Source organism: Nelusetta ayraudi, unplaced genomic scaffold (assembly GCF_046127955.1).
Source record: "Nelusetta ayraudi isolate G7.1 ecotype Tasmania unplaced genomic scaffold, CSIRO-AGI_Nayr_v1 ptg000120l, whole genome shotgun sequence".
Classification (NCBI taxonomy): Eukaryota; Metazoa; Chordata; class Actinopteri; order Tetraodontiformes; family Monacanthidae; genus Nelusetta; species Nelusetta ayraudi.
The window spans coordinates 4210001-4233506 of NW_027466170.1; the positions used below are offsets into that span (position 1 = coordinate 4210001).

General features: G+C 46.8%; 1 protein-coding gene across 2 annotated transcripts in view; it reads left to right on the plus strand.

Moving 5' to 3' along the window:
• The window catches only part of kcnab1a (potassium voltage-gated channel subfamily A regulatory beta subunit 1a), a 64541-nt gene that overhangs the window by 10115 nt on the left and 30920 nt on the right, over window positions 1-23506 (plus strand). The window contains exon 1 of one of the 2 annotated variants that reach the window (XM_076049758.1): window positions 19452-20319. The exons of the other annotated variant lie outside the window; for it this stretch is intronic. Within the exon in view, the coding sequence (XP_075905873.1) occupies window positions 20111-20319 (209 nt within the window). The 5' untranslated portion in view covers window positions 19452-20110. Of the gene's footprint in view, window positions 1-19451; window positions 20320-23506 lie in introns of those variants that run through there. 2 annotated transcript variants of the gene reach the window in all.

A 23506-nucleotide genomic window follows, 5' to 3' on the forward strand; every position in this document is an offset into this window, starting at 1 on the left:
GTGGACGTTCTTGTCGGGATCCAGGCTGGATTAACCCGGCTGTATGGGGGAGGGATGGTGGTGAGAGGAGGGTCACCTGGCCACGTGTTGGCTTATGGCCAAGCTCCAGTGTTCTGCACTGGTCTGGATCACTGCTGGATGACACGAGGGGCAGAACGTCAGCCCAACGCGTCGATGCAACAGCAGGAGAACCTGCTGCGACGGATGATCGTGATCGTGAACGCAGCCCCGCAGACACAGACGGCGACGCCCCGTCCTCTGCACGCACGCAGAGGTGAGGCATGACATCACCGTGTCTGTTGACTCTGTGTCCGGGGGAACAAAGGTCTGGACTGTGCCAGCGCGCTTCGCCAGCTGAGCTACTGTCCTGTTCCATTGTGTTGAAGGGAAATCATCCCTTCAGCAGCTATTGTTTATAAAATTCAGAAACCGCAAGTCTTCCACCACACTTGGTTGTGTCACTGGTATAAAAATAGCTCACACATTTGTTTTCACTTTTCCCTATATGGCGGAATTCAAGAGGAGAAAAGCCTTTGCTGCCTTTTTCTTCGTTGTCCAGTTGTGATCAAAGGCATCCCAATGTGGTCCTACTCAGGCCAGCCCTAAACTGAATCAGGTTGGAGTTTTTCCAGATGGATTTGCAGGACATCTTACAGATTGCATTCTGGAGAAGGTGACTGTTCATCTCTCAACGTGACTCGACTCCAAATAGGAGTTCATCAAAGTCGTGCAGCATGTGTTTTTGGAGTATTTTTTTTTTTTTTTTTATGAGGAAGGAGCATCTGTGTGTTTTGAAGGCTTCCCCTAATGTGTTCATGCTCATCCACTCAGTAACGGGCTTGCCAAACGGCAACTCAGAACACAAGCGTTCAACAAGCCCGCGAGGCTAATGTGGCAACTGTTGAAGACTGTTGTGTTGGGTCTGGGTGACTGTTTCAGTGAAGCCTGCAGTCTTGTCGCCTTTTATTGAGTACAGGAAGGCAATGGGGTTACACTCCAGCGTCTCCATCAACGGATCGAACTGTCTCAGTGATTATGTGAGCGTAAATGGGAATATTTCAATTAATCTGACGTGTAAATAAGCACATTTGTAATATTAAAAAACTTTCCAAGTATAATTTGCAGATTGTTTCCAATTTGATTTGCAGCGAGTAGCTGTACACGTGTTAAAAACCATCAGTCTGTTTGAGTTAAAGCTGCATTTTAGGTTGGCCATGCAACAAATTCTTAGATTTCCAACTCATCCATGTTGCAACCGACAAGAGTATAAGATCTGTCTGACTGTTCCCAGGATTCAGTGGCCAACCAGCTTCCAGGGAGGACGTTCAAATGCGAGAAGCTGCTCTGACAAACCTCTAAACCAGATGAGGAAAGGGGGATTTTGCTTTTTGGGGTTTAATGATCAGTGTTTCGGCGCCTTTCCCCGCTCTCTCGGGACATAAAGTGATTGGATTGTTAGCTAAAACCAAAAATAAACAAATAAATAAATAAAAATAAATGAGGTGATCTTATAGCAAGAGTGTGCATGGTGCACATCCCCTTTTAACCCAAATAGATGTGAACACTGAATTGCAGCAAACATCAATTTTAATCAGAGTGACATACCGACGGAAGTGCACCAGTGGATGCTGGGTAGGAGTAGCAGTGCGATGCTGAGGGGTCATCTGGACCTCCAGGGGGTGGGAGGGGTCACATCATGAAGCATATGTGCTTGTGACGCTCCAGCATGTGTGTGTGTGTGTGTGTGTGTGTGTGTGTGTGTGTGTGTTTATATCTATCAGGTTAAATAAAGCTGTGTCTGCTCACAGCCTGCAGCGCACTGGAAGTTCCCAGTTTTGTGCTTTTCATTTTAACTCAATGTGTGTGAATTGGAAATATTTCTCAGTTGTACATCACTGGAAAAACAAGGTGAGGAAAAAAATCTTGCGCTTCCCTAAAATGACCTCAGGTTGAAGGAAGATGAGTTAATGTTTACAGTCCGGAGTGCCGTTCTCTCTGGACTGCAGAGTGTTTAGACTCACTGGCATCTGCTGTGAGGGACACACTGTCCCACAGCACTCCATATGACGCACACACACACACACACACACACACACACACACACACACACACACACACACACACACGCAGAAAACAGATTTGAATAAACTGAACCGTTCAATTTAAATTCAGTTTGCGCATTTGCGGGTGTGTGCATGTGTGAATGTGTGTGTGTGTGTGTGTGTGTGTGTGTGTGTGTGTGTGTGTGTGTGTGGGTGTGTGTGTGTGTGTGTGTGTGGTTGTGTGTGTGCTATCCTGCGGGAGCGTCAGTGTGCCCGTATTCTTAATCAGAGCCTAATGAAGCTGTAATTCATCACCTCTCGTCACTGGAGAAGCTGTGAGAGAAACTCAGGCAGTGAGACGTAGTACACGCGGATGCGCGCACACACAGGCACACAAACAACTAGATCTGGAGACACACACACACACACACACACACACGGTTGTGCTGATAAATGCGTCAATTGCTCATCCTTTATTTATCCTGGAAAAACAAATGAATATTTAACACAGGAGCCGGGATCCTCGCTAAATACTTTATTGGTCAGGCAGTCACAGGAATGAGTGTGTGTGTGTGTGAGTGTGTGTGGAAGCATGTGTATTTATGACACCGCAAAGAACACTCATATCTAATAAATCAGGGATTTGCACTGCTCCAAGTCAACAGTGGGTGTTCCGAAGCCAATCCTAAGTGTGCAAAAATACGGTTCAATACAGTTTCAGTATATGATGAAATTCATTTATGGCTTCATTATAAACTGTTACAAACAAGCTCAGGAAACATTTTACAAAAATGAAAATCTGCTTGCCCAAAGTTAATATACACAAATATCAAGTACCCATCAACTCTAATGTTCACAGTTTGTGAGTAGGCAGATGAACTAACATCATGTGGCACCATTGCTTTAGCAGTCATGTTTATTAAATGGCTCATAGCCCTACTAGCCGAGTTGGTCTATTAACCCATTACACCCTCTGATTGGAACATGACAGCAGACGAACTGGAGAAGCCCCAGTAGAACGGGCCCAGTGTGTGTTTTGTTTTGGTTCAGTTCTAAATTCACTGGTGAATAATGAACATTATTTTTCTTACGATCACAGAATTGGGAGCAGACTACTAGAGAACTTCCCCACGGCTCATGCTTCTTTCAAAGGATGGTTTGGTGTCTGTTCAAGGATTAATCAGTTTATTCAGTTTAACCCACAGTCGGATAAAGAAAAAAAGAATCTTTCAGACTTAAATATGAATTATTATTAATTTTAGGATAATTGTGAGGCATTTGTTGACTCTTCTTCCATTGTTATTGTTGTTATTATTATTATTGTCATTTTTATTGTTTCTATTAATATTATGATTAAAAGCAGAACAGCTTGATTATGACGATATTCACAGTTTCGGGGGGACACAGCGCCCCTCTTCATCCTGTAGTAATTTAAATAGGTTGTAACCTCTGTGGTAAAAAATGGTATTGCATGAATTAATGACTGATTGACTAGCATAACAAACTTCAGCAGTCAAACGGTGTCGCTATTATTATTACTTGTACCATTGTTTGAATTCAGTAACAATGTGGAAAGAAAGAAAATCAGTTTCAATAAAGTTAGAAAGAACCCGGAAGTAGTTATGAAGCAAGTTTTCAAAACGCTATCAACGCAGCTAACGACCGTCTGTAGCTTTAGCCGTCTGTTAGAACTTCGGAGAGAGCTACTTACACTACGTGAGTAAAACTAATCTACTTTACTAAAACTACTCTTTATTAAGTTGATCCTGCCATTGTCTTGTCAGAATTTTTGTGCAACACTGTCTGGGACACCATTACATTAAATTAAATGAGCCTGTTTTTAAAGATCGAGTTACTCCAAACTAATCCGCAATCGTGTACTAAACATATGGGATACACATTATTTCAACGTTACATTGGACATCATTTATTTTATTAATTTAATCTCAAATTGCTACACAAGGTTATTGGACATTTCTTGTCAATAGAGCACAGACTATGTTCCCATTTTTCTGTTTCCAAATTGGTCTGAACCCGTTTACACAGCTTGTTGAAGCAGGTTCGGCATTATTTATTTGTCGTTGTTTGTCCTTTTTACACTTTGCATTATGTCACTGACTCATTGCACTGTGTGACGCACACATCAGGAGCAGCCTGTTGTGTTTCTCCTGTGCCTGCAGCGCCGAGTGATGGTGAGCGTCAATAGGACACCAGTTTGTCCTATTGATGGGCTCAGGCTTAGTGGCAGACTGGTGTTTAGACGGGGGGAGGGGAGTGGTACTGGGGTAACTGGATCACTAACTGGTGGGCAGGGTAGGAGCTGCCAGAGAAACCAGATCAGAGAAATGTATTTTAGCCTGAGAGGCATGAAGAAATGTTGTTTATATTGTTATTTGTCTATTTAACATAAAACCTGTAGTGTTACCAGGAGTTTTTTGAGAGTTAAATTACATTTGTCTGCAAAGTTTAAACGGAAAACAACCTGAAGTTCTTGCTTTAGTTTTATGAACTGTCTCACTTTAAAAGTGTGAGAGTGGCGCTTGCTAGTCTGCTCATCGTCGTCTCTCTGCTCTTTAAGTTTCACTGCCTGCCTTGACCCGTCTCTCAGTATTTATCCATTATTGATGGCGGCTCGTTAACGGTTATTTAAGAGGCACTCGCGTCCTCGGGTCGCCTGAGGATAAGGCCTCGGCGGAACCTTGTCTTGCTCTGCCGCACTGATTCACGTTAAGCTGAAACTGTAACTTTATGACGCATGCGCAGGTCTTTTTCACCTGCTCTTGGTAGCTGATGTCCAAGGTGACTCTTGGAACCTTTGGCGAAACAGACCAGGGGACAACGACCCACAACAAAGGGGCAGTTCAACCAGAATTTAAGTTTCAATTATTTTCTCACCACTATATTGCAAAAAGGCTTCAGTGAACCATGAGATGAAGAAAATTCCACTAAATGCCCACACATTTGAGACCTCCAGTGGCCATTGACTCAAGTATATTCAATATAAGTCAAATAAGATCTTGGACTTACATTGGATAAGTCCAATATCCAATAATTCAAATTTTTTGTCATTTAAATTTTGTCCTCATCACAAGACGTTTCAGACACTGCACCAGCAACACATGAATCACAATTGGGAAGCAATTCCTCGAGTGACGCTCGGCTCCAAACGTCTCGAGCGAACTGCCTTGCTGTACTTGACATCACATGTTTTTATTTCTGTCATTTATCTCACGTTGGTTCTGCTCCGAGTTGGATCGTTTCCCTCTGCAAGACTCCAGAGGCGTCACCAGACCCTTTGCCACGGAGGCAGGGACCTAACGGCTGAAATTTCAACTCTGGTTGGAAGGTTGGAATATCCCTAGTGGGGTTGGAGTGGAAGAGTCGGAACTCGGCTGGAAAAGCCCCACGTGGACTCATTAACAGGTGTGAGCGTGAGTTTTTCTAGTAGGCCTGGATGTGAGACTATTTTCTGTGTCGCAGCAGCAGCAGCAGCAGCAGCAGCTGAACACCTGATTTGAAGTGATGCTGCAGTGACCACGAGGGGCAACAGCAGTGTGGGTGTCTGTTGTACGCAACAGACACCCACACGTGTATAAAACACGTCGAAGGTTTTCAGGTTGCATGTGGGTGGACGAGGGAGGGAGAGCAGAGTAACAGAAAGCAGAGTGTTGGGGGAGTGAATGCAGAGAGGGAAGCTGCTCTCACTCTGCCGTGCTGGCTGCTGTTGCAGCCACCAGGGGGAGCCATGGACCTGCTGTACATGCAGATCCGGCCGCGCAGCTTTTTGTGTCTGCTTGTGCTCTCCTGTTTGCTCGAGGCTTTGTGTTTTTGGGCCTCTGGTGTGGTTTTTGAAGCATTAGAAAAACAGAAGTTAACAACGGCTGTGAGCTGCTACAGTTGAGTAGGAAGTGTTTTGGCACAGAGCCCGAAGAGAAGTTGCAGGGCTTTACTCCCCAGCTCATCTTTGAAACTGCTAGTGTGTGTGTGTGTGTGTGTGTGTATGTATCATTTTACTGCTTGATGTTGTAGTTGTGCACTTGGTGAAAACCAAACGCTCAGGACCGGGCCTGAGTGTGTTATTCTGTCTTGATCATTGTCAATCAATGCTGATTTGGGAACTGTCACTGCGCACGCAGGGGGCGCTGGAGCGTCACTCCCTACCCTAAAAGTCACAACGCAGCTATTTCTTAAAGATGATTCTCCCGCAATATTTTGAGGAAATTGTCTCCCGCGGCTAGTTTTTAATCCTGACCAGCAAACAAACAAACGGACAAAATGAAATGACGGTAATTATGAGACTTTGTGAAGCAGCTGACGGTTCAGAACTCCGCTGAGTCAAAGTCCCAACGTGACTCTTTGAACTGCAGACTTTGGTGCCGTTTCAGCCTCATTTCTCGTCCACTGTGCTGCTCCTGTTATTAGTTGTAACCCCGTCTCTGTTTTAGTGCCGCCATAGATCTCCACTTAGCAGCACTGATGCAGTAAAAGTTCCCCACTTTCTCCGGTCAGCACTTTTCTTTCCTTTTCCTTGTGTGTGTGTGTGCGCGCACGTGTCCACTGAGTTGTGGTGCCATCTCCTGCTAGGACAGGTAATACGCTGGCATCTCCCTGAGGGCCTGTTTAGAGATAAAAGTTGTGTGTGTGTGTGTGAGACGGAGAGAGAGAGAGAGAGAAAGAGAGACTGTGTGTGTGTGTGTGTGTGTGTGTGTGTGTGTGTGTGTGTGTGTGTGTGTGTGTGTGTGTGTGTGTGTGGAACGCTGACACTGTGTGTGCAGATATTGGCCAGATCAATAAACAGAATCCATAAAAGGGACGTGTGGCTCAGTGCTGCACTGCTACATTTAATTCAGAAAGTCTAATAGTCTGACGTTGATCTTTGAAATGTTGCCTGTTCTGTTCTGGTCCAGAATACTGATGAATAAAAATGATTTGAAAGAAGCAAGAAAAAAAAAGAAAAAAAAAGAGGTCCTCAGCTGGCTTGTCTCCCCCTACTGACAGCCAGAATAGCTACACACAGCGACTTCCACTTATTCTGAGTCCGTCCACGGCTTCCTGCAGCGACTGTTTCACAGAAGCATCAGTCAAAATGATTAAATTCTCCCAAGAAGAACGAGATAAAACGGCAGCCAGTGATGAAAACAGGTCCACCTCTTTCACAAGGACACAGTCTGTTTGCTTTTGTTTTGTAGTTTTCAAACTTTGAAGGTTTTAACGTCTTCTAACAGTTTGGAATTAATATTTGAACAAAAGTGGTTGAGTGTCATTTCAAAGGCGGCGGCCTCAAACTGCTCCATTTTGCTGATGAGCGTGGCAGCGGCGCGGCAATTATCGACGCAGCCAAAGTAGTCTGGCACCAAGTCAGAGCTCCTCCACTCAACTCATCAGGTCGACTGCTAATGCCGCTAATATATTTATTCACCCTCATGAATCTAATTGAAGTGCATACGGTGCAAGTCCAGATCAAGTTTGAAAGTCACCCACGCTGCTAAAGTTGTGTTCACATTTTCTGTGAAATGTTGCTCATAAATCACCGCCAGTCAAATTACAAGCTGGAAAGCGAGCGCTGAATTATTTCAGCGAATGGCCCCTATTTCACGCCACTGCTGCCCCTTTATGAGGTGTGATGGATTTAACTGCTCCGCGCCAAACCCACCTACCCAGCCAGCCAGCCAGCCAGCCAGCCAGCCAGCCGGCATCAGCCAAACAGCATGAGCCCGGTGCTTTATGTTGTGTGACTAGACCAAATTCCATTAACAGCGGCTGCACTCACAGCCCGAGTCCCCGGACCAGAGCTGCCGCACAGGATTTATGTTCCAAATCTGGTCGGGACTGTACTGTCACTTGCTGAGTTTCCAGTTTATCGCAAAAATAAAAGCGCACAATTGCGATTTTCAGGCATTTCCATTGAATGGTGTGAAGTGCACAAGCCGTAATTCTCGTCCAATGTGACCCCAGTTTGAGGAGGATGGAGGTACAAAGCATTTTGTGATAGATGATGTTTGCTGTCATATTGTTCCGTCTCCTCCTCCGTCCAATCAAAACGCGCCATTTTCACTTAAAGTGAACTGGTCATGTGACCAAACGTCATGTCCAGCGATGCGTAAATGTGAAAAAAGTGTTTCCATGACACTTTTGCGATGTAACTCTATATGGATATGTGTGAAAAACCACCTCATGAGAGCATCGAAACCTTTCAGTCATATTTTAGAGTTTTTTCCAAGATTTCCAAGTAGGTGTTTCCACGTTTTTTTATTTCGATATCTTTGGTTGGTTTTGCGCAATTCTGGGGCTAATGGAAACGCGGCTACTGATCTCCCTCCTCTGCTGCCTTGATCCCTGTTTGACTGGATCAACTGGAACCAGTTGAGTTTCTCAATCTCACTGCTGGTCACAGAGCTGTTTCTTCCAGGTCTGTGCAGTAGTAGTAGTAGTAGTAGTAGTAGTAGTAGTTATGCACCACACTGTATGCTGCACTGATCACAATATGGCCAGTGTTTCAAACTCCACAGTTGTACCACCACCCACCACTAGGGGGCCATCAAGGTTTTAATTCCACTGCTTCAACTTCATCCGTATTCTTTTACTGGCAGCTGTTCCTCACTTGCAGCTCCTCAAACCTGCCTATGCTGCATCGCAGAACAGGGTGCAATGTTACTGCAGCAGAGAGTGTGTGTGTGTGTGTGTATGTGTGTGTGTGTGTGTGTGTGTGTGTGTGTGTGTGTGTGTGTGTGTGTGTGTGTGTGTGCGTGCGTGTGTGTGTGTGTGTGCGTGTGTGTGTTGTATCCTCCACACAGAGGCGCTAGTGGAGCTCCACGCACAGCAATGTGTTTCCCTCTCAGCAGTGACATAAAGGTCATAAAAAAGACTTTGAAACTAAGCTAAAGGGCAACATTGCTTCACATGATCTCACTTTCAGCTTGACTGCCCACACCAAGCGTCTCTGCTTCGCCGTCATTTCCCTCATTTTTCCCAGTCATTTTCCGAGTCCCAAGTCATTTTCCGCCCTCCTGTTTGTGTTCACCTCGGCTAAATGACTCTCCCAGGGCTCTTCAGTCGTCTTCATTGGGGATTTAGCTCAAGGTGAACACATTCAGACCTCGGTCGGTGGAAAAGAACGACGTGCTTCTTCCTCAACCGTCTTCTTTCCCAGGATTCACGTTTTCCTCCAGATGCTGCCTGGATACCATCTGGCATCTCTGCTCCTGCCTGGTGTTGTTATTCTATTGCTATCTGCTTTCTTCCCACCCCCCAAACAAACACACACACACACACACACACACACACACACACACACACACACACACACACACACATCATGCCTCCATACTGTTTCCATAGCAATGCTATCGCAGAGATCACCGCGTTCTCTGGTTGTTAGTGACTCTTCGCTCCTAAGTGTCCAGATCTGGAGAGTCTGGAGCCGCCGGCTCTGTGCAGCACGCGGCTAATTGTGGCGCAGGTAGTGGGTGTACAGTATGTGCTCGGCGCTCGGCGACACTCGGAGGAGATGGAACGCATGGAGGGAGGAAAAGTTGAAGCACGACATCTGTCAGATTTCCTCTTGCCTTTGTTGTGTGTCTTTTTTTAATTATTTGCAAAGCTTTGAAGGAATCTTGACAGAAGAGTCGGTGGCCGCTGTTGTGCGTGAGCAGCAGGCAGACTCAGATGAGGGTTTTTTTTCCTTCTTTGAATCGAACACAGTCGCCTCAGCAGCGGAGACCCTGGTGGGCTGCAGCGGTGACCTGCGGTGCGGTGGGCGGAAGTGCTGATTGAGACGGAGACACGCCGAGGAGAAGAAGGAAAACCAACCCGGGTGGGTGGGGGAAGTGGGAGGGAGGTCTGCCGTTAGCTGGAACTATTGTGTAATTACACAGATGTAAAAATAATAATAATAATAATAATAATAGGCCCGGTGCTTGGTTCTGAGTGGTGGAGACAGGAGGTTGGCAGAGAGGAGCGCAGGCTGCGGGAAGGAAGGAGTGTGGTGGTGGAGCAGGGTGGTGAGGTAGCAGGGGGTCTGGTGGTGGAGGGCTTTGTGGGTCAGGAGGTGGACTTTCAGTGGATGTGTTGAGGGACTGGGAGCCAGTGGAGCTTCTGAAGGACAGTGGTGATCTTGGTGGTCATGGGTGTAGGTGAGCAGGCGAGCGGCGGAGTTTTGGATGTACTGGAGTTTATTGAAGACTTGGGATGATGAGCCATGGAGAATCCTCTTACTGTAGTCGAGTCTGGATGTGATGAAGGCATTGATGAGACAATAGAAGAAAAAACCCAAAGGAGAGACATTGACATTGACAATTTGAATTGTGTGGCTGCTACTAGGAGATCATATAATCGGTCGTATTAATCAACACGAGAGACGCAGCTCAACCAGGCGTCCCAGCAAGACCTTTTTTAAAATGTACAAATTAAAATATAATTGGCTGTATTTAATTTCCGGCCGAGTCCTCGGCTGGGATGATCACCATCATCCCTCGTTAGATGTCATCGGCATACAGCAGAGTTTATTATCCAGGTTTTTTTTTTTTGCATCGCAGGCTGAACGTTCAGCTGTGGCTTGCACTCGCTGTCGCGTCTCTGCACCTTCCTGCAGACCGGGGGTGGAGTTGATGGAGCGGGTGGTGCTGAAGCTGGTGGTGGTGGTGGTGAAAGATCCAAGGCCGCTTTGACACTTTGACCCTTCTCATGTTCCTCAGTGTGAGTGACAGGCTGTAATCTGATGCTCCGCTGAGAACAGACACATTAACTAAATGGATGCGTGTGGGATTATGACCCTGCCGTGACCCCCAGCTTTCCGGAGCTTTCCCTCCCGATTGTCATGGTGGGCCGCACACTCTCCACTATCAAAGGGAGTTCCTTTGACTTCTTCTGATTAATCTTGAATTAAAAAGACATTGCTGAGGGTCCCAATGACAGATATCTGAAGCTGTGACTTCTTCTGTCCACTTGGGGAACTTGTGTGTTTGTTCTGTGTCAGTCAACAGCCAGATGGACAGTTAAATATTTATATCCCACATTAATATTAATCTGTTGTTATTTCAGGAATCTGATAAGGACAAAGCGGCAACAGCTGAACTCTTGACGGTCAGAGTCACGTACGTGGCCGTAATTGAACGGGTTACATAAGCTGCGCTCGGTTTGGAGGCGACGCCGTTTGATTTTTCAGAGCTTATGTGGTTAATATTCTGAGTGGAGGTGGCAGCTGCAGAGTGTTTGTCGTCTTTTGCTGCGGGGTGGTAAAAAAAAGAAAAAAAAGAAAAAGAAAAAATCAGCCGGCGCTCAGCCTCTGGGTAATTGAGGCTGTTACGCTGAGCTGAGAGGAGATTTTTTCCTCCTGCGTGCAGGTTAGTGGCCTGCGGTGGAGCAGCTCCACCCTGCTGCCGTGCGGTCCAGGAGGAGAAGCTCCCCTCAGTGCAAATATGTAAAGTATATTTTTTAAATTAATCCATCGTTAAATCTTAAATATACCTCAGCATCGTTTCAATTATTAAAAACAGTAAAACGGACTTTAAATTGAATGAATAAATGAAATGTTGAAAAGCACAGAGCACACGCAGGGCATCACGATTAATGGTCCGATGGATTGGCTCAGTCGCTGACTCTCGCGTCGGAACCAGGGACGTTCCACTGGACTTTTCACGCTCGCTGAGCTGGAAAACGAGTAAAACGCCATCAATAGCCGCACAACTAGCAGAGAACAAAGCCACACTGCTGCCGCTGCAGGACATAAAGGGATAAAACACACCTGAGTTCACTGCACAAAACCCAACAGTGAGGCTTTAAAAATCCACCACGCAATAATAGATCAACCTGATCTACTGGCACCACTTGTCACCAGTCTCGATGATCCATTTCCACAGCTCCATATTGTTACTGTGTTGTTGTGTTGTCATGCTGAGAGAATGACAAACAACAACATTAATGGTTTTGAGTGTGTGTGTTTGTGTGTGTGTGTGTGTGTGTTGATTGTAAATATAGCATTAACACGACAATGACTTTTGTTTCACCAAACTTTGAGGTCTTTATCAATCACCATAAGTGTGGTGAGTGTATTTTTAGTGTTTCGCTCAGACATTTTGTTTTTACATATTTTGTTCACGGATGCCATCATTTTCTCTTAAATTATTCCTAGTTAACTTATTTTTGAATTTTATGATGCAAAGCTGTTTTTTTGAAAATGGCTGGCAAAGCAGCATCATGTTAAAAGCTACCTCGCTGAAAAGACATTGCTTTTCCATTTATATCGAAGCAAACTTGGGAAAAAAAAACGATACTGTTTATTTTGTTGTGATTTTCTTTGAAATATTATTATTGAAATATAATTCTTTGTGTTGTCTCAGTCTTGAACCCTAAACGTCTTGGTCTTTTCTTGACCTCGATACTCTCTAGTCTTGATTATCACTTGGTCTCCATTGGTGCGGTCTTGACTACAACGCTAGCTGGCAGGCAGACGAAGCCTGTTGCTAATCCCGCTTTGTCACTTTCCCAAGTTTTTTGGGCCGTGTGCAGCAGCAGCAGCAGCGGCGGCAGCAGCAGCAGCAGCGGCTGCAGTCTTGGCGGGGACGATAATCGCGGCTCTGTGTTGACCCTTGAATTGCTCCTCAGCGGCTGCGGAGGCTGTAAAACCACGTCACCGTCGATCTACCACTCAGCCGGACCGTCACATCGTCCCGGTTATCGCCCGGGACTGACGCTGAGGGGTGTGTGGGTGGGTGGGTGAGTGATGGCTGGAGGGTGGTGGTGGAGGGATGACATGGTCACGGCGCCGCAGCATCCTTGACCCGCCGACCACCCGGCATCAGACGTCTCAACCGCTCAGATCAAACACAATCTGATCCTGCGGGAGTGAAAAAAAAAGAGGAAAAAATGCTCCCCGGCCTCAGCATCGTCGTGCTCGCATCTTTATTACCCAGGATGCACCCCTCTCTTATTGAATAGCCGTACAGGAAAATGAAATCGCGCGGAGGTTCCCAGCGATTTCAGCCGGATTATGGTGGGATGCAATAACGGCAGCGGGAAGAACATGCTGACGGCGGCACAATAAGGCTCCGTGTTCACACGTCAACGGAGAGGAAGGAGAAAACAGGACTCACGGCTCTGCAGCTTTAATAGTCATTCACCGTATCAAGAGGCAAGCACACGCATAATTTTCCTAATATGATAAAACATGTAAAAAGTCTTGAGTCGACTCGGCCGGAATCAAGCGCAAAGTGATGGAAGAGTCGGTTCCTGCGACGCTGGATTCTGTTCCGTTATTATCTGTCATTGTAGCTTTGGCTGAGTCTTGATCAAAAATCCCAGGCCCGTCCAGTCCGAGACCGAGACAAGACCGAGTAAAAATGCCTCCAAGTTCGAGGCGAGAGCAAGACCATTAAAAAGACTAATCTCCAGTACTACAACACTAGCTGATGGTCAAAGTGTCCTGTGCTCGCTCCTTTCAGGCTGTGTTCAGCAGCCACCGTGTTGAGAACCGACTCTGGACTTTATTACATAACCGAGCGAGAGTCGACTGTGTGAGTCGTGTCGGACAGATCGTCCAGACACATGATTGGCAGCCGCAGTGTGACGTGCAAACTGCAGCCAAGACCAAGATGCTGAAAGACACGATGTGATGTCATTTTATGAAACACTGGCGGAAGGTTTAACTGAATCTCCCGGTGAAGACTGAGCCGGTAGTCACTGTCCATGGTGCTGAAACAGACACAGACTAAAGCAGTTCTTTTTGTTTTTAAACTTTTACCCCATTGAATAATTTAACAGGCAGGGGGACAAAAGCTGCAAACATCCTCCTTGATGACCAACAGCACTGATAATACGAAACATAGTTGTCAAACTGTGGACCGCGGCCCAAATCTGGCTTGCAGTGTAATTACATTTGGCCTGCAAGACAATGCAAAATCACTGCCAGAGCGGCTGACCCGCTGGGATTATACAGCACATGTACTGCTAATACTACAAATCCCAGAATGCTCCGCTGGTATTTTGGCGCGTCAATCTGGACAGGTCGTTTATTGAAGGTTATTACTATCACTGCATTGGTTTATTGTTGCTGTTGGCCCCGCTGTGTATTTGAGTTTGACACCCCTGATATAAATATGATATAAACCCTAAATTATTGGACCTTTTCGCCGATTTTGTTTTTCTTCTTACGAATAGTTTAGTGGCAGTAAAGCGGCAATGTGTTGTGCAGAGATCTTTTTGATGCATTGGTCTCCGCTGACCCTGCAGAGCGACGACGAGGGGCCACGAGCAGCATTGCAGATCTCTGTAATCACTTCCCTTTGGCTGTCGAACCGCTTCATTAATGCTGTAGGAAGTGGCCCAATAATTAAAGCGGCGTTGTGTTTACATCAGCGCGAGGCCCCCTAGTGCACGCAGCAGATATTAATCTGTCTCTGTCGTCGGTGCTGTAATTTGTGCTGGGCTTGCGTCACAATTTGATCTACTCAGCAGATTTAACCGCAGCTGCTTTCTAAAAAAAAGAAAATAATAAAATAATTCATTCATCCATTATTATAATACTGCAGGACGTATGAAGGTGTTCGCAGTTGCAACCGTGCAAAACTCCAGGAAGACCAAGAAAAACAAAGCAGAGGTCGTCGGAAACAAACCTCATTAAAAACTTTGAATCGGTCGAAACAAAAACACATGAATAAAACAACCCGGCCTCCTCCTGACGGCTGTCGGCTTTCTGCTGATTCCATGAGGCAGTTTGTCGACTTCTGCTGACGAAGCTCATGATCCCACATTAGGAAGAGCACACACGCACTCAAACACACGCACACACACACACACACACACACACACACACACACCCATGTAGAAGTAGGGCACCGCGGTTGCCTCACGCTCCGAGTCCTGAGTGTGTGTGTGTGTGTGTGTGTGTGTGTCATGACTCACTCCTCCAGGTGCAGCTTCCGGCAAAACACACACACACACACACACACACACACACTCGGTTCTGCCCCTCCAAAAATCTGTGCACAGGCAAAAATACACATCTGTATGTATAGAGAACAGCTGTAAGTGTGTTTGTGTGTGTGTGTGTGTGTGTGTGTGTGTGTGTGTGTGTGTGTGTGTGTGTGTGTGTGTGTGTGTGTGTGTGTGTCAGACCTTGATGAAGACGCACTACTACACGAAAAATGTATTGGGCCAATTGCACGGCGAGCCAAATATGCAGTCCAGCAGTAGTTGTAGTGATTTTTCTCCAAACATGCAAATTCTATTTACACGCAACACAAAATGATGACTCAGCGTGGAGAGTCAATACAATGTTGGAATAGAAAGCAGCACAATAGTTTGACTTCCATATCTGGAATAAGGGGGTGTGAACCAGTCGAACTTATTCAATCCCTCCCTCCCCTTCGTAAATGATTCATAACATGCTGGAAGACGAGACTTGTGAATGGCCTCGCAGTGTTTGAGGGTTGCGCAGACTAGTGGAGCTAATTTGAGCTGAGCAGCAGAGGAGCTGTAGAGGCAATCAGGAGAGACGGACGTCCGTATTGATCCCTGCTCAATCATCGGCATTGTCCCTTTAACTGAGCGGCCCTGAGCGGCCAGTGTGTTGCTTTCAATTAGGCTAATTTAATAATGCAAAAAACACCTGCCAGTGCACTCTCCCCTGTGTTGACTGATGATTATTGATTTCTCTCTCACACACCGAAACGTCTGCCGCCGTTATTCGGGCAGCAAATATGTAATTAATTGCGAGATAAATGTTTTATAGGGGCTTTTTCCTGATATGTTGGAGAAATGAATTGTAAGTACTAGACGTGTTGAATAAATAAGTAACACACACCTATAAATTAAATGTATTATGCATCAGCAGGTTTGCACTCACACCTGGCACCATATATATATATATATATATATATATATATATATTCCACTCAGCACTATTTCCTTCCCCATTATAGTCGAGGATTTAAGATGGATCCAATTTCACGTGAGGGACTGGTGTGGGGGTCCTCTGCAGCAGCTGCAGCAGCATCAGCAGCAGCAGCAGCAGCAGCAGCAGGCAGTGGGATTGATCCGGGGAGCGAACAGGTTTTCCATTAGCTGTGTGATTGATCCCAAGCTCGGAGCGTCGGCTTGCTGTGCAGCGAGAGGGCGAAGCAGCCGGGGTGGAAATAAAGACAAAAGTTGATCTCCTGAAGGAATCAACACACACACACACACGCACACACACACACACACACACACACACACACACACACACACACACACACTCACACACAGCCAGCGTTTCTCCTGTTATTCAGCTCCACTTTAAGGTCAACCAATTTCCCCCTGAGACACAACAATAAATGCGTTCTCAGGTGGGATATTTAAGAAAGGATAAAGAAACAATAGCTTTATTAAAGTCAAATCAATAAATACAGCCTGCGAAAACGATGTGAGTCATTTCTTCTTTCTTTTTTTTTTTTCATCGATTTTTATCTGGCTCTGCGGCTCTTGGCGGAGCTCCTGATCCTACAGGGTTACCTGCCAGTTATTAAGCCGTTCATGACTTCGTCCTGGCAGCGAGTTCATCCCTTAAAAAGCTCACCGGATTATCTGTTGTTTCAATGAAGCCAAATATAAAAGTGAAGCGCATCAAAATAGTTTTCATGTTCTTGTCCAGGCTGATGCAGCGGGAAGACGGCTAAAGCCTCGGCGGCGTCTTTGAGATGTGATTGAGCACCGGCCGTAAAGCTCGTTGCGCTAATGAATGGGCTAATTGGAGTGGGCAGCTGTTGTTATTATACCAGGTATAGATCTGGAGTCGCTGGGAGGAAGATTTGCTGGCTGAAGACTTGCTGGGAAAGATTGGATAGGAGCAATAGGTGGAGGTGTCTTACTGAGCAGTGAACCCAAAACCTGTCCAGCCCTGTGAGTGCTCACGTCTCAGCCATCTTGCTCCGCATTATTTCTAAGGTAGCCCGGTGTGGACAATCCAGGTGGTCTGACAGCGCGCTTCGTATTTAGGGTGAACGCTCGCGTCCTCAGTAAACCAACGAAGAAGAAGGTGGATGAGGTTTGTGTGCGCAAGCCACTGTAGTTCTCAGGCAAACTCGGGAGAGGGAGGGTGAATGAAAGAGCGCTGCAATATAAAACGTACCACTTGATGCTGCTGTTTCCTCTCAAAATCTCCAAATATTACATACTTTAATTTAATTTAAATTAAATAGACTTCGCAGAATTAATTAATGGGAATGCAAGAGACGTGGGGTTTTGCGTCATACAAGAGGAGGTGTCTGATCATGACTGAATCTGACAGTGTGTGTGTGTGTGTGTGTGTGTGTGTGTGTGCGTGTGTGTTTGTGCGCGTGCGTGTGTTAAGACGCCTCCTGTGAAAAGGTTATTTTATTTTTGTACCTGGTCAATGCTCTTGAACTGCGCTGGTGGCAACCGCTGCAACACTTTTGGCATGTGTGCTAATTAGGTAGCTTCATGATATTTTAGCGTCACTTTCGCATGTTGGTGCTGCACCAGTGTGACTTGGTTCTTGTTTGTCACACAAAGGTGCCAAGAGTTCATAAAGTGGAACGTTGACACGTTTGGAAATTCTTTGTTTTTAAGCGCCAAATATTTTCATGGGTGGGGGTTTTGTTTTGCATGCCACTGATTCCACCGTCGTGATCTTGGCTCGCAGCGATAATAGTTCTGTCTTTTTGAAAGCACTTGAAAAAAACAAAACAACATAAAAGAAAACATCTGTTGCCACGGGAGACAAACAGATAAACACTGTGTTTGTTGGTTCCGGGATAATGACATGCTAATCTGCAAACACTTTCAGTAATGCAGTGCTGACATTTATAACGCATGTCCCCCCTGCAGTGCGCACACACGCATTTACACACACACACACACACACACACACACACACACACACACACACACACACACACACATACACACACACACACACAGCGGCTGGTGAGGATCCCTGCAGCAAAACGCTCCATTTACCTTCATTTGACACCCCTTGTAGAATTACTGGGAAGTGCACAATATAAACACCTTGCTCTGTAAACACACACACACACACACACACACACACACACACACACACACACACACACACACACACATTAATACATTAATTCCCCCTCTTCGCAGCTACAAACCAGCCTTCTCCAGCTGTTATTTTGTTGTTGTTCTGCCTCTAGTTCTGCACTCTTCCTCCTCCGCCTCCATCATCATCATCATCATCATTATCATCATCACCATCACCATCACCATCACCATCATCATCATCACCATCATCCGTCCTTCCTGCTCTTGTTAGCTTTGATTAGTCGCTGCCTTTTGGGTTGACACAGGCAGAACCAGAGGGAGGATGTTTGTGGTTGGCTACACATCAGCCACCGTGTCTCAATGACTTGTGCATGTTCACAGCAAGACCAGAGGAACAAATGCATGAGCGCATGTAGAAAAAATAAAGTATGTGTGTTTGCGTTGTTGCATCTGTTTGTGGAATCAGGCTGCTGCTGCTGCTGCTGCTGCTGCTGCTGCTGCTGCTGCTGCTCCCATTTCACAGGCAAATTCTGTTGCGTCTCGCTGGCCCAGTCAGTCGGCAACCTCTTCATCTGATCTTAATTCTGGCGCTCATTTAGTCGCCGTCAGAGGCGGGAGGTCAGAGTTCAAAACATTATATAAGCACGACACCACAGGGGTGTTTTTGGTTTGGTTTTCCACGTTCCAGCCCCATTTTGATTGCAGCATTGAAAGGAGCGATTTTCAGTTGAGATGGAAAACTGCTGAAGACGTCGGGCTGTGAATTCATCACTGAAGATATGCGACACACAAACCCTGATATCACCTGGACCAGCCGTACGTTTCCGGGGCAACTGCTTGTTTTCGTTCCACTCTGTGTCCTCCCACATCTTTCAACGCTGCGATATCGCTGCGTGTGGATTATAGCGCCCTCTGCTGGATCCCTGGTAAGAAAAGGGTGTTAGGTGGTCAGAAGGGACCTTGAAAGATGAGTGGCAGGTTTTTGTGGGTTTTTTTTCAAATGGAGAAGGACGAGCAATATAGTAGAGAGTGAGCCAAGTAGCGAGAGAGCAAGAGAGAGTGAGAGAGCGAGAGAGAGTGAGAGAGAGAGAGAGAGAGAGTGAGAGAGAGTGAGAGAGAGTGAGAGAGTGAGTGTGCTGCAGCACATGCTGCTCTGTTCCTAGAGGTGCTGCCGCCGGCCAAGAAGCTGCTCCCTCCTCTGAGGAAGAAAAAAAAAACAGCATCCGTGTATCTGAGAGGAAGCCAAACATCGCGGAGAGGAAGAGAAGAAGAGAGGAGAATTAGCGGAAGGTGTTGAGAGAGAAGAAGAAAGAAGAGGAAGAAGAGGAAGTGATGGTGTTGGCATCTCAGCCTGCTTCTATCTGACAGTCGCTCCTCCCTCCCCCTCCCGCACCCCCGCTCCGTCTCTCTCTCTTTCACTCACTCTCTCTCTCTCTCCTCCCCCTGCTCTCCATCACCACTCTCACTCACTCACCCACTCTCTCTCTCTCTCTCCCTCTCCCTCTCCCTTTTTATTATCTCTCCCTCGCTCTCCAGTCAGAGCAGTGAGAGCGCTGAGCCTCGCTGGGTCGCAGCTTCGTCTCACCTCCTCCAGCTCCTCCTCCTCTTCTTCATCCTCCCGTCACAGAACTCTCTCCCAGCCGCCGCAGGGACGAACGACTGAGCTGCTCCAACAGTCCAGTCGGGGAGAACCGACCAGGAACGACTCCCACATCCCCCCTTCGTCCAGGGACTCTGGGACTTTTCTCTCTTTCTTCTCCTCCTCCTCCTTCTTCTTCTTTGTTTTTTTTTTTGATGACTGACATCCTGGGCAGATTCCTCCACATGGAAGAGACAGCCTGAGAGCAGGACTTTTGATTCTCACCATGCAAGTTTACATTGAGCGGTGGTTGGAAGTGAGCGGCTGAAGACCAGAAGAAGAAGAAGAAGAAGAAGAAGAAGAAAAAGACAGAAGAGACTTGAGAAAAGGTCCAACCTCTTTGAGAGCCTCCCAAAGCTCCTCCGTCCTCCTCCTCTCCTCCGCTGCAGTATCTGTTTCTCCGACTCTCGGCCGACTGACCGCCGCAGCCATGCAGGTGTCCATCGCCTGCACCGACCACAACCTGAAGCGCGGCAATGGCGAGCACAGCAAGCAGAACGCCACCAGCCCCAACGTGGTCAACCAGGCCCGGGCCAAGTTCCGCACCGTGGCCATCATCGCACGCAGCTTCGGCTCCTTCACCCCCCGACACATCTCGCTCAAGGAGTCCACGGGCAAACACACCGGCATGAAGTACAGGTGTGTGTGTGTGTGTGTGCGTGCGTGCGTGCGTGCGTGCGTGCGTGCGTGCGTGCGTGCGTGCGTGCGTGCGTGCGCGTCCGCTCCTCGTGTTTCTTCATGACTCTTTCATCGTGCTGATGAATGTTTCATCAGAACTGAGCAGCAGAACTGAGTGGTCCGACTGCTTCACTGACACTTTCGAATTTCATCGTGTGTTGAAGTTTGAAATTTGTTTGAAACTTGAAATTTCAGAGGTCTTTGAAATTGTGCACAGTCTGAGGGGGAATTCATCCCTCTGCTCCGCTTTTCAGTCCAGTGGCATTTTGTTTTAAACAGTCTTGATGCACGACAATGACCAAGTTTTTCTTTCACATCTTTGCTGATGCTTTTGAGGTCTCATACGAAGCAAAGTCCCCTCTTCTACCGTTTTTTTTTTTTTTTAGTGTGTCTGTTCTGAAAACTGCCCGCTGTGATGTCACACAGGGCACTGACACCTCTTCCAGGGTACAGGCGTTGACTCCGCCCCCCTCTCCAAACAGGGCAGGATATGCAGTTTTCTGATTGCGTAGAGATTTTGTTGTTTTCTCTTGTTGCTTTATAGTTTTGTATATTTTAAGGCCCCCTTCACCAGAGAAACTGTGGGACCTTGAAAGAAACTTTTGAACGCTCCTGCTCCTCCTGCCGCTGTGAAGCATGTGGTGTCCAGTCTGCAGCTTGTTCTTGGCCACTGCCTCCGGAAGGTCTCACACTCTCTCTCACTCTCTCTCACGCTCACACTCTCAGTCGCGGTCACAGATGTCACCGACCGTGTGGTTTCCCCGCCGGCCGCCTTCTGAGAGTGACCTCACCCTTCTTCTTGTTCTTCTTGTTCTTCTTCTTGTTCTTCTGTCCGTTGTGTTCCTCTGCTTTGTACAGTTTGCTCTCCTTAACACGGCAATCAGACCGCCTGCGTCCAAGCTCTCCATCGACCGCCGCAAATGAAGGAGGTCTCTCTCTCTCTCCCACACACCTAAACACTCCCCACTGACTCTCTCTCTCTCTCTCTCTCTCTCTCTCTCTCTCTCTGCCGGTTGGGTGAGACGACTGCAGTGTGGGCAGAGCGTCTGAGTCGAATCTGACCTCAGCAGTGCTGTGTGTGTGTGTGTGTGTGTGTGTGTGTGTTGGACTCTTGCTGCTCCGGGCTGCCATTCTTACGTAAAATATGGTGCCGTCACTTTCCATCCGAGCTGCGCAACCAGACTGGTGTGTGTGTGTGTGTTGTGTGTGTGTGTGTGTGTGTGTGTGTGTGTGTGTGTGTGTGTTTGAGACCATATCATGACAGTGTTGATTTCCCTCTACAAACGTCACCTTTGCAGTGCAGTTTCTGCTTTGAAACAACCCACAGATTCTGGTCACACTGGTTGCTTATGAAACATTTACACAACTTTTTCAGGATTGCTGACAACGACCTCTGTGAGTCTTACTGTGATTTCAAATCTAGAAAAAATGCCCCCGATCCATCTTGAAAAGCTCCCACCTGAAGTGCCTCACTTCAGTTTGCATTAGTCTGAGCTGAGGCTGCAGTCGGCTGTTGTTTCATTTAGTCGTAACAAAAAAATTGGGAAACAACAGCGGCCAGATGTCCTTCAGCACCACAGAGGAGGGAGGAGGAAGAGAGGGAGGAAGAGAGGGAGGAAGAGGAGGAGGCGGAGGAGGAGGAGGAGGAGGAGGAGGCGCTGCGGATAATGTCGTGCTGTTGCCGCAGTGGCAGTTTTATCCTCGTTAGAAGTTGTTTCACTGTGGTTCTCTGCCATCTCTCATGCTGATCCCACTCAGCACGGAGGTTCAGGACAGAAAACGCTCCTCGGCTGCCTCGTGGTTCACAGAATCCTTTCATATCATTGGCCGGCGTCAGCCCCGCCCTCTTGGAAAGATGAGTTGAAAAGACCTGAACAAATATAAAAGAGTCTTTGAAAAGTCTATGAAAGACTTTTTGTATTGAATGTTATCAACGGACACGACCTTGCACTCACCTCCACGCCACTTCCTGTGTTAGCGGAAGGCTGAGCGCGGCTTCCTGCTGGAGTGGGCAGGGGGGCAGGGAAACAAAACGAGTGGGAGATGATGATGATGATGATGATGATGATGTTGAGTGAGCTGCGGCTGTGTTGGATGGACAGATTGTACTTGGGCCATAGTGTACTCTTTCTGCAACACAATTACAATAACAATCTGTGTACAATGGAGATGTTTGTCTATGCGTACGGGTGGTTGTTTTTTTTTTATTGTTGCTTTTAATGCTCTGTTTTATTACTTATTTTTACCGTCTACTTACTTTTTACTTTTCTGTCCATCCGACTGCGGGCAACTTCTTCCATATTCGGTTCCCGCTGAAAAACAACATGAGTGCTGGCCAATCAGAATGGAGAGCATGAGCAGGTTGTAATGAAAAAAAAAAATAAAAAATTGGCTCGTCCGTCTTGTCAACTTCCAACAGACGGCATTTCCTCTCTGAGCTAATTTCCTCAATCTCATCAGCTTCCTGCCAATTTAAGAGATTAACCTGGATGGGGGAAAAAACTGAAAAAAACAAACAAACAAAAAGAGGCCAATAGTTGCAAGTAGCAGCGAGGTGGTGATGCTAAACAACAAGTCTGATTGGTCTGTACAAGACGGACGGCTCCCCCTGGTGGCTTTCCAAGTGTTTTGATTGTTTCTGCAGGCCTCTTATGGTGAGAAAACGCGTGAGATTAATCCCAAATCCATTGAAATCTGTCCGCTCAGCACGAGGATTCGAACCCGAGTCTTTTCAGGATGGTGGCTCCTGGCTGCCCCCTGCTGCTGGTTTCTGCGTCACTGCGTATTTGCGATAACGAGCTTTGGATCCATCGGAGTTCTGAGAGCAGCTTGGCAGGTTGAACACCACAATAGCAGAGCGTTGTGCTGTTTGCCTCTGTTAGATCCTCTCTCTCTTCCTCTCTCTCTCTCTCTCTCTCTCTCTCTATCACTCCCCGTCTCACCCCCTGTCTCTCTCTCATTCAGAGGATTTAAAGAATGTATGGAGCAGGAGGAAGTGAGTGAATCTGACAGTCAGAGGAGGAAGAACAACATCAGTCAAACGCACTGTGGCCTTTGTGTTGTGATACCGTTTCAAGATTCTTTCCTTTTGTTTCAATGCTTTTTTTCCCCGAGCGCTCCGCTGTGACCAACACAGAGACACCAAAAC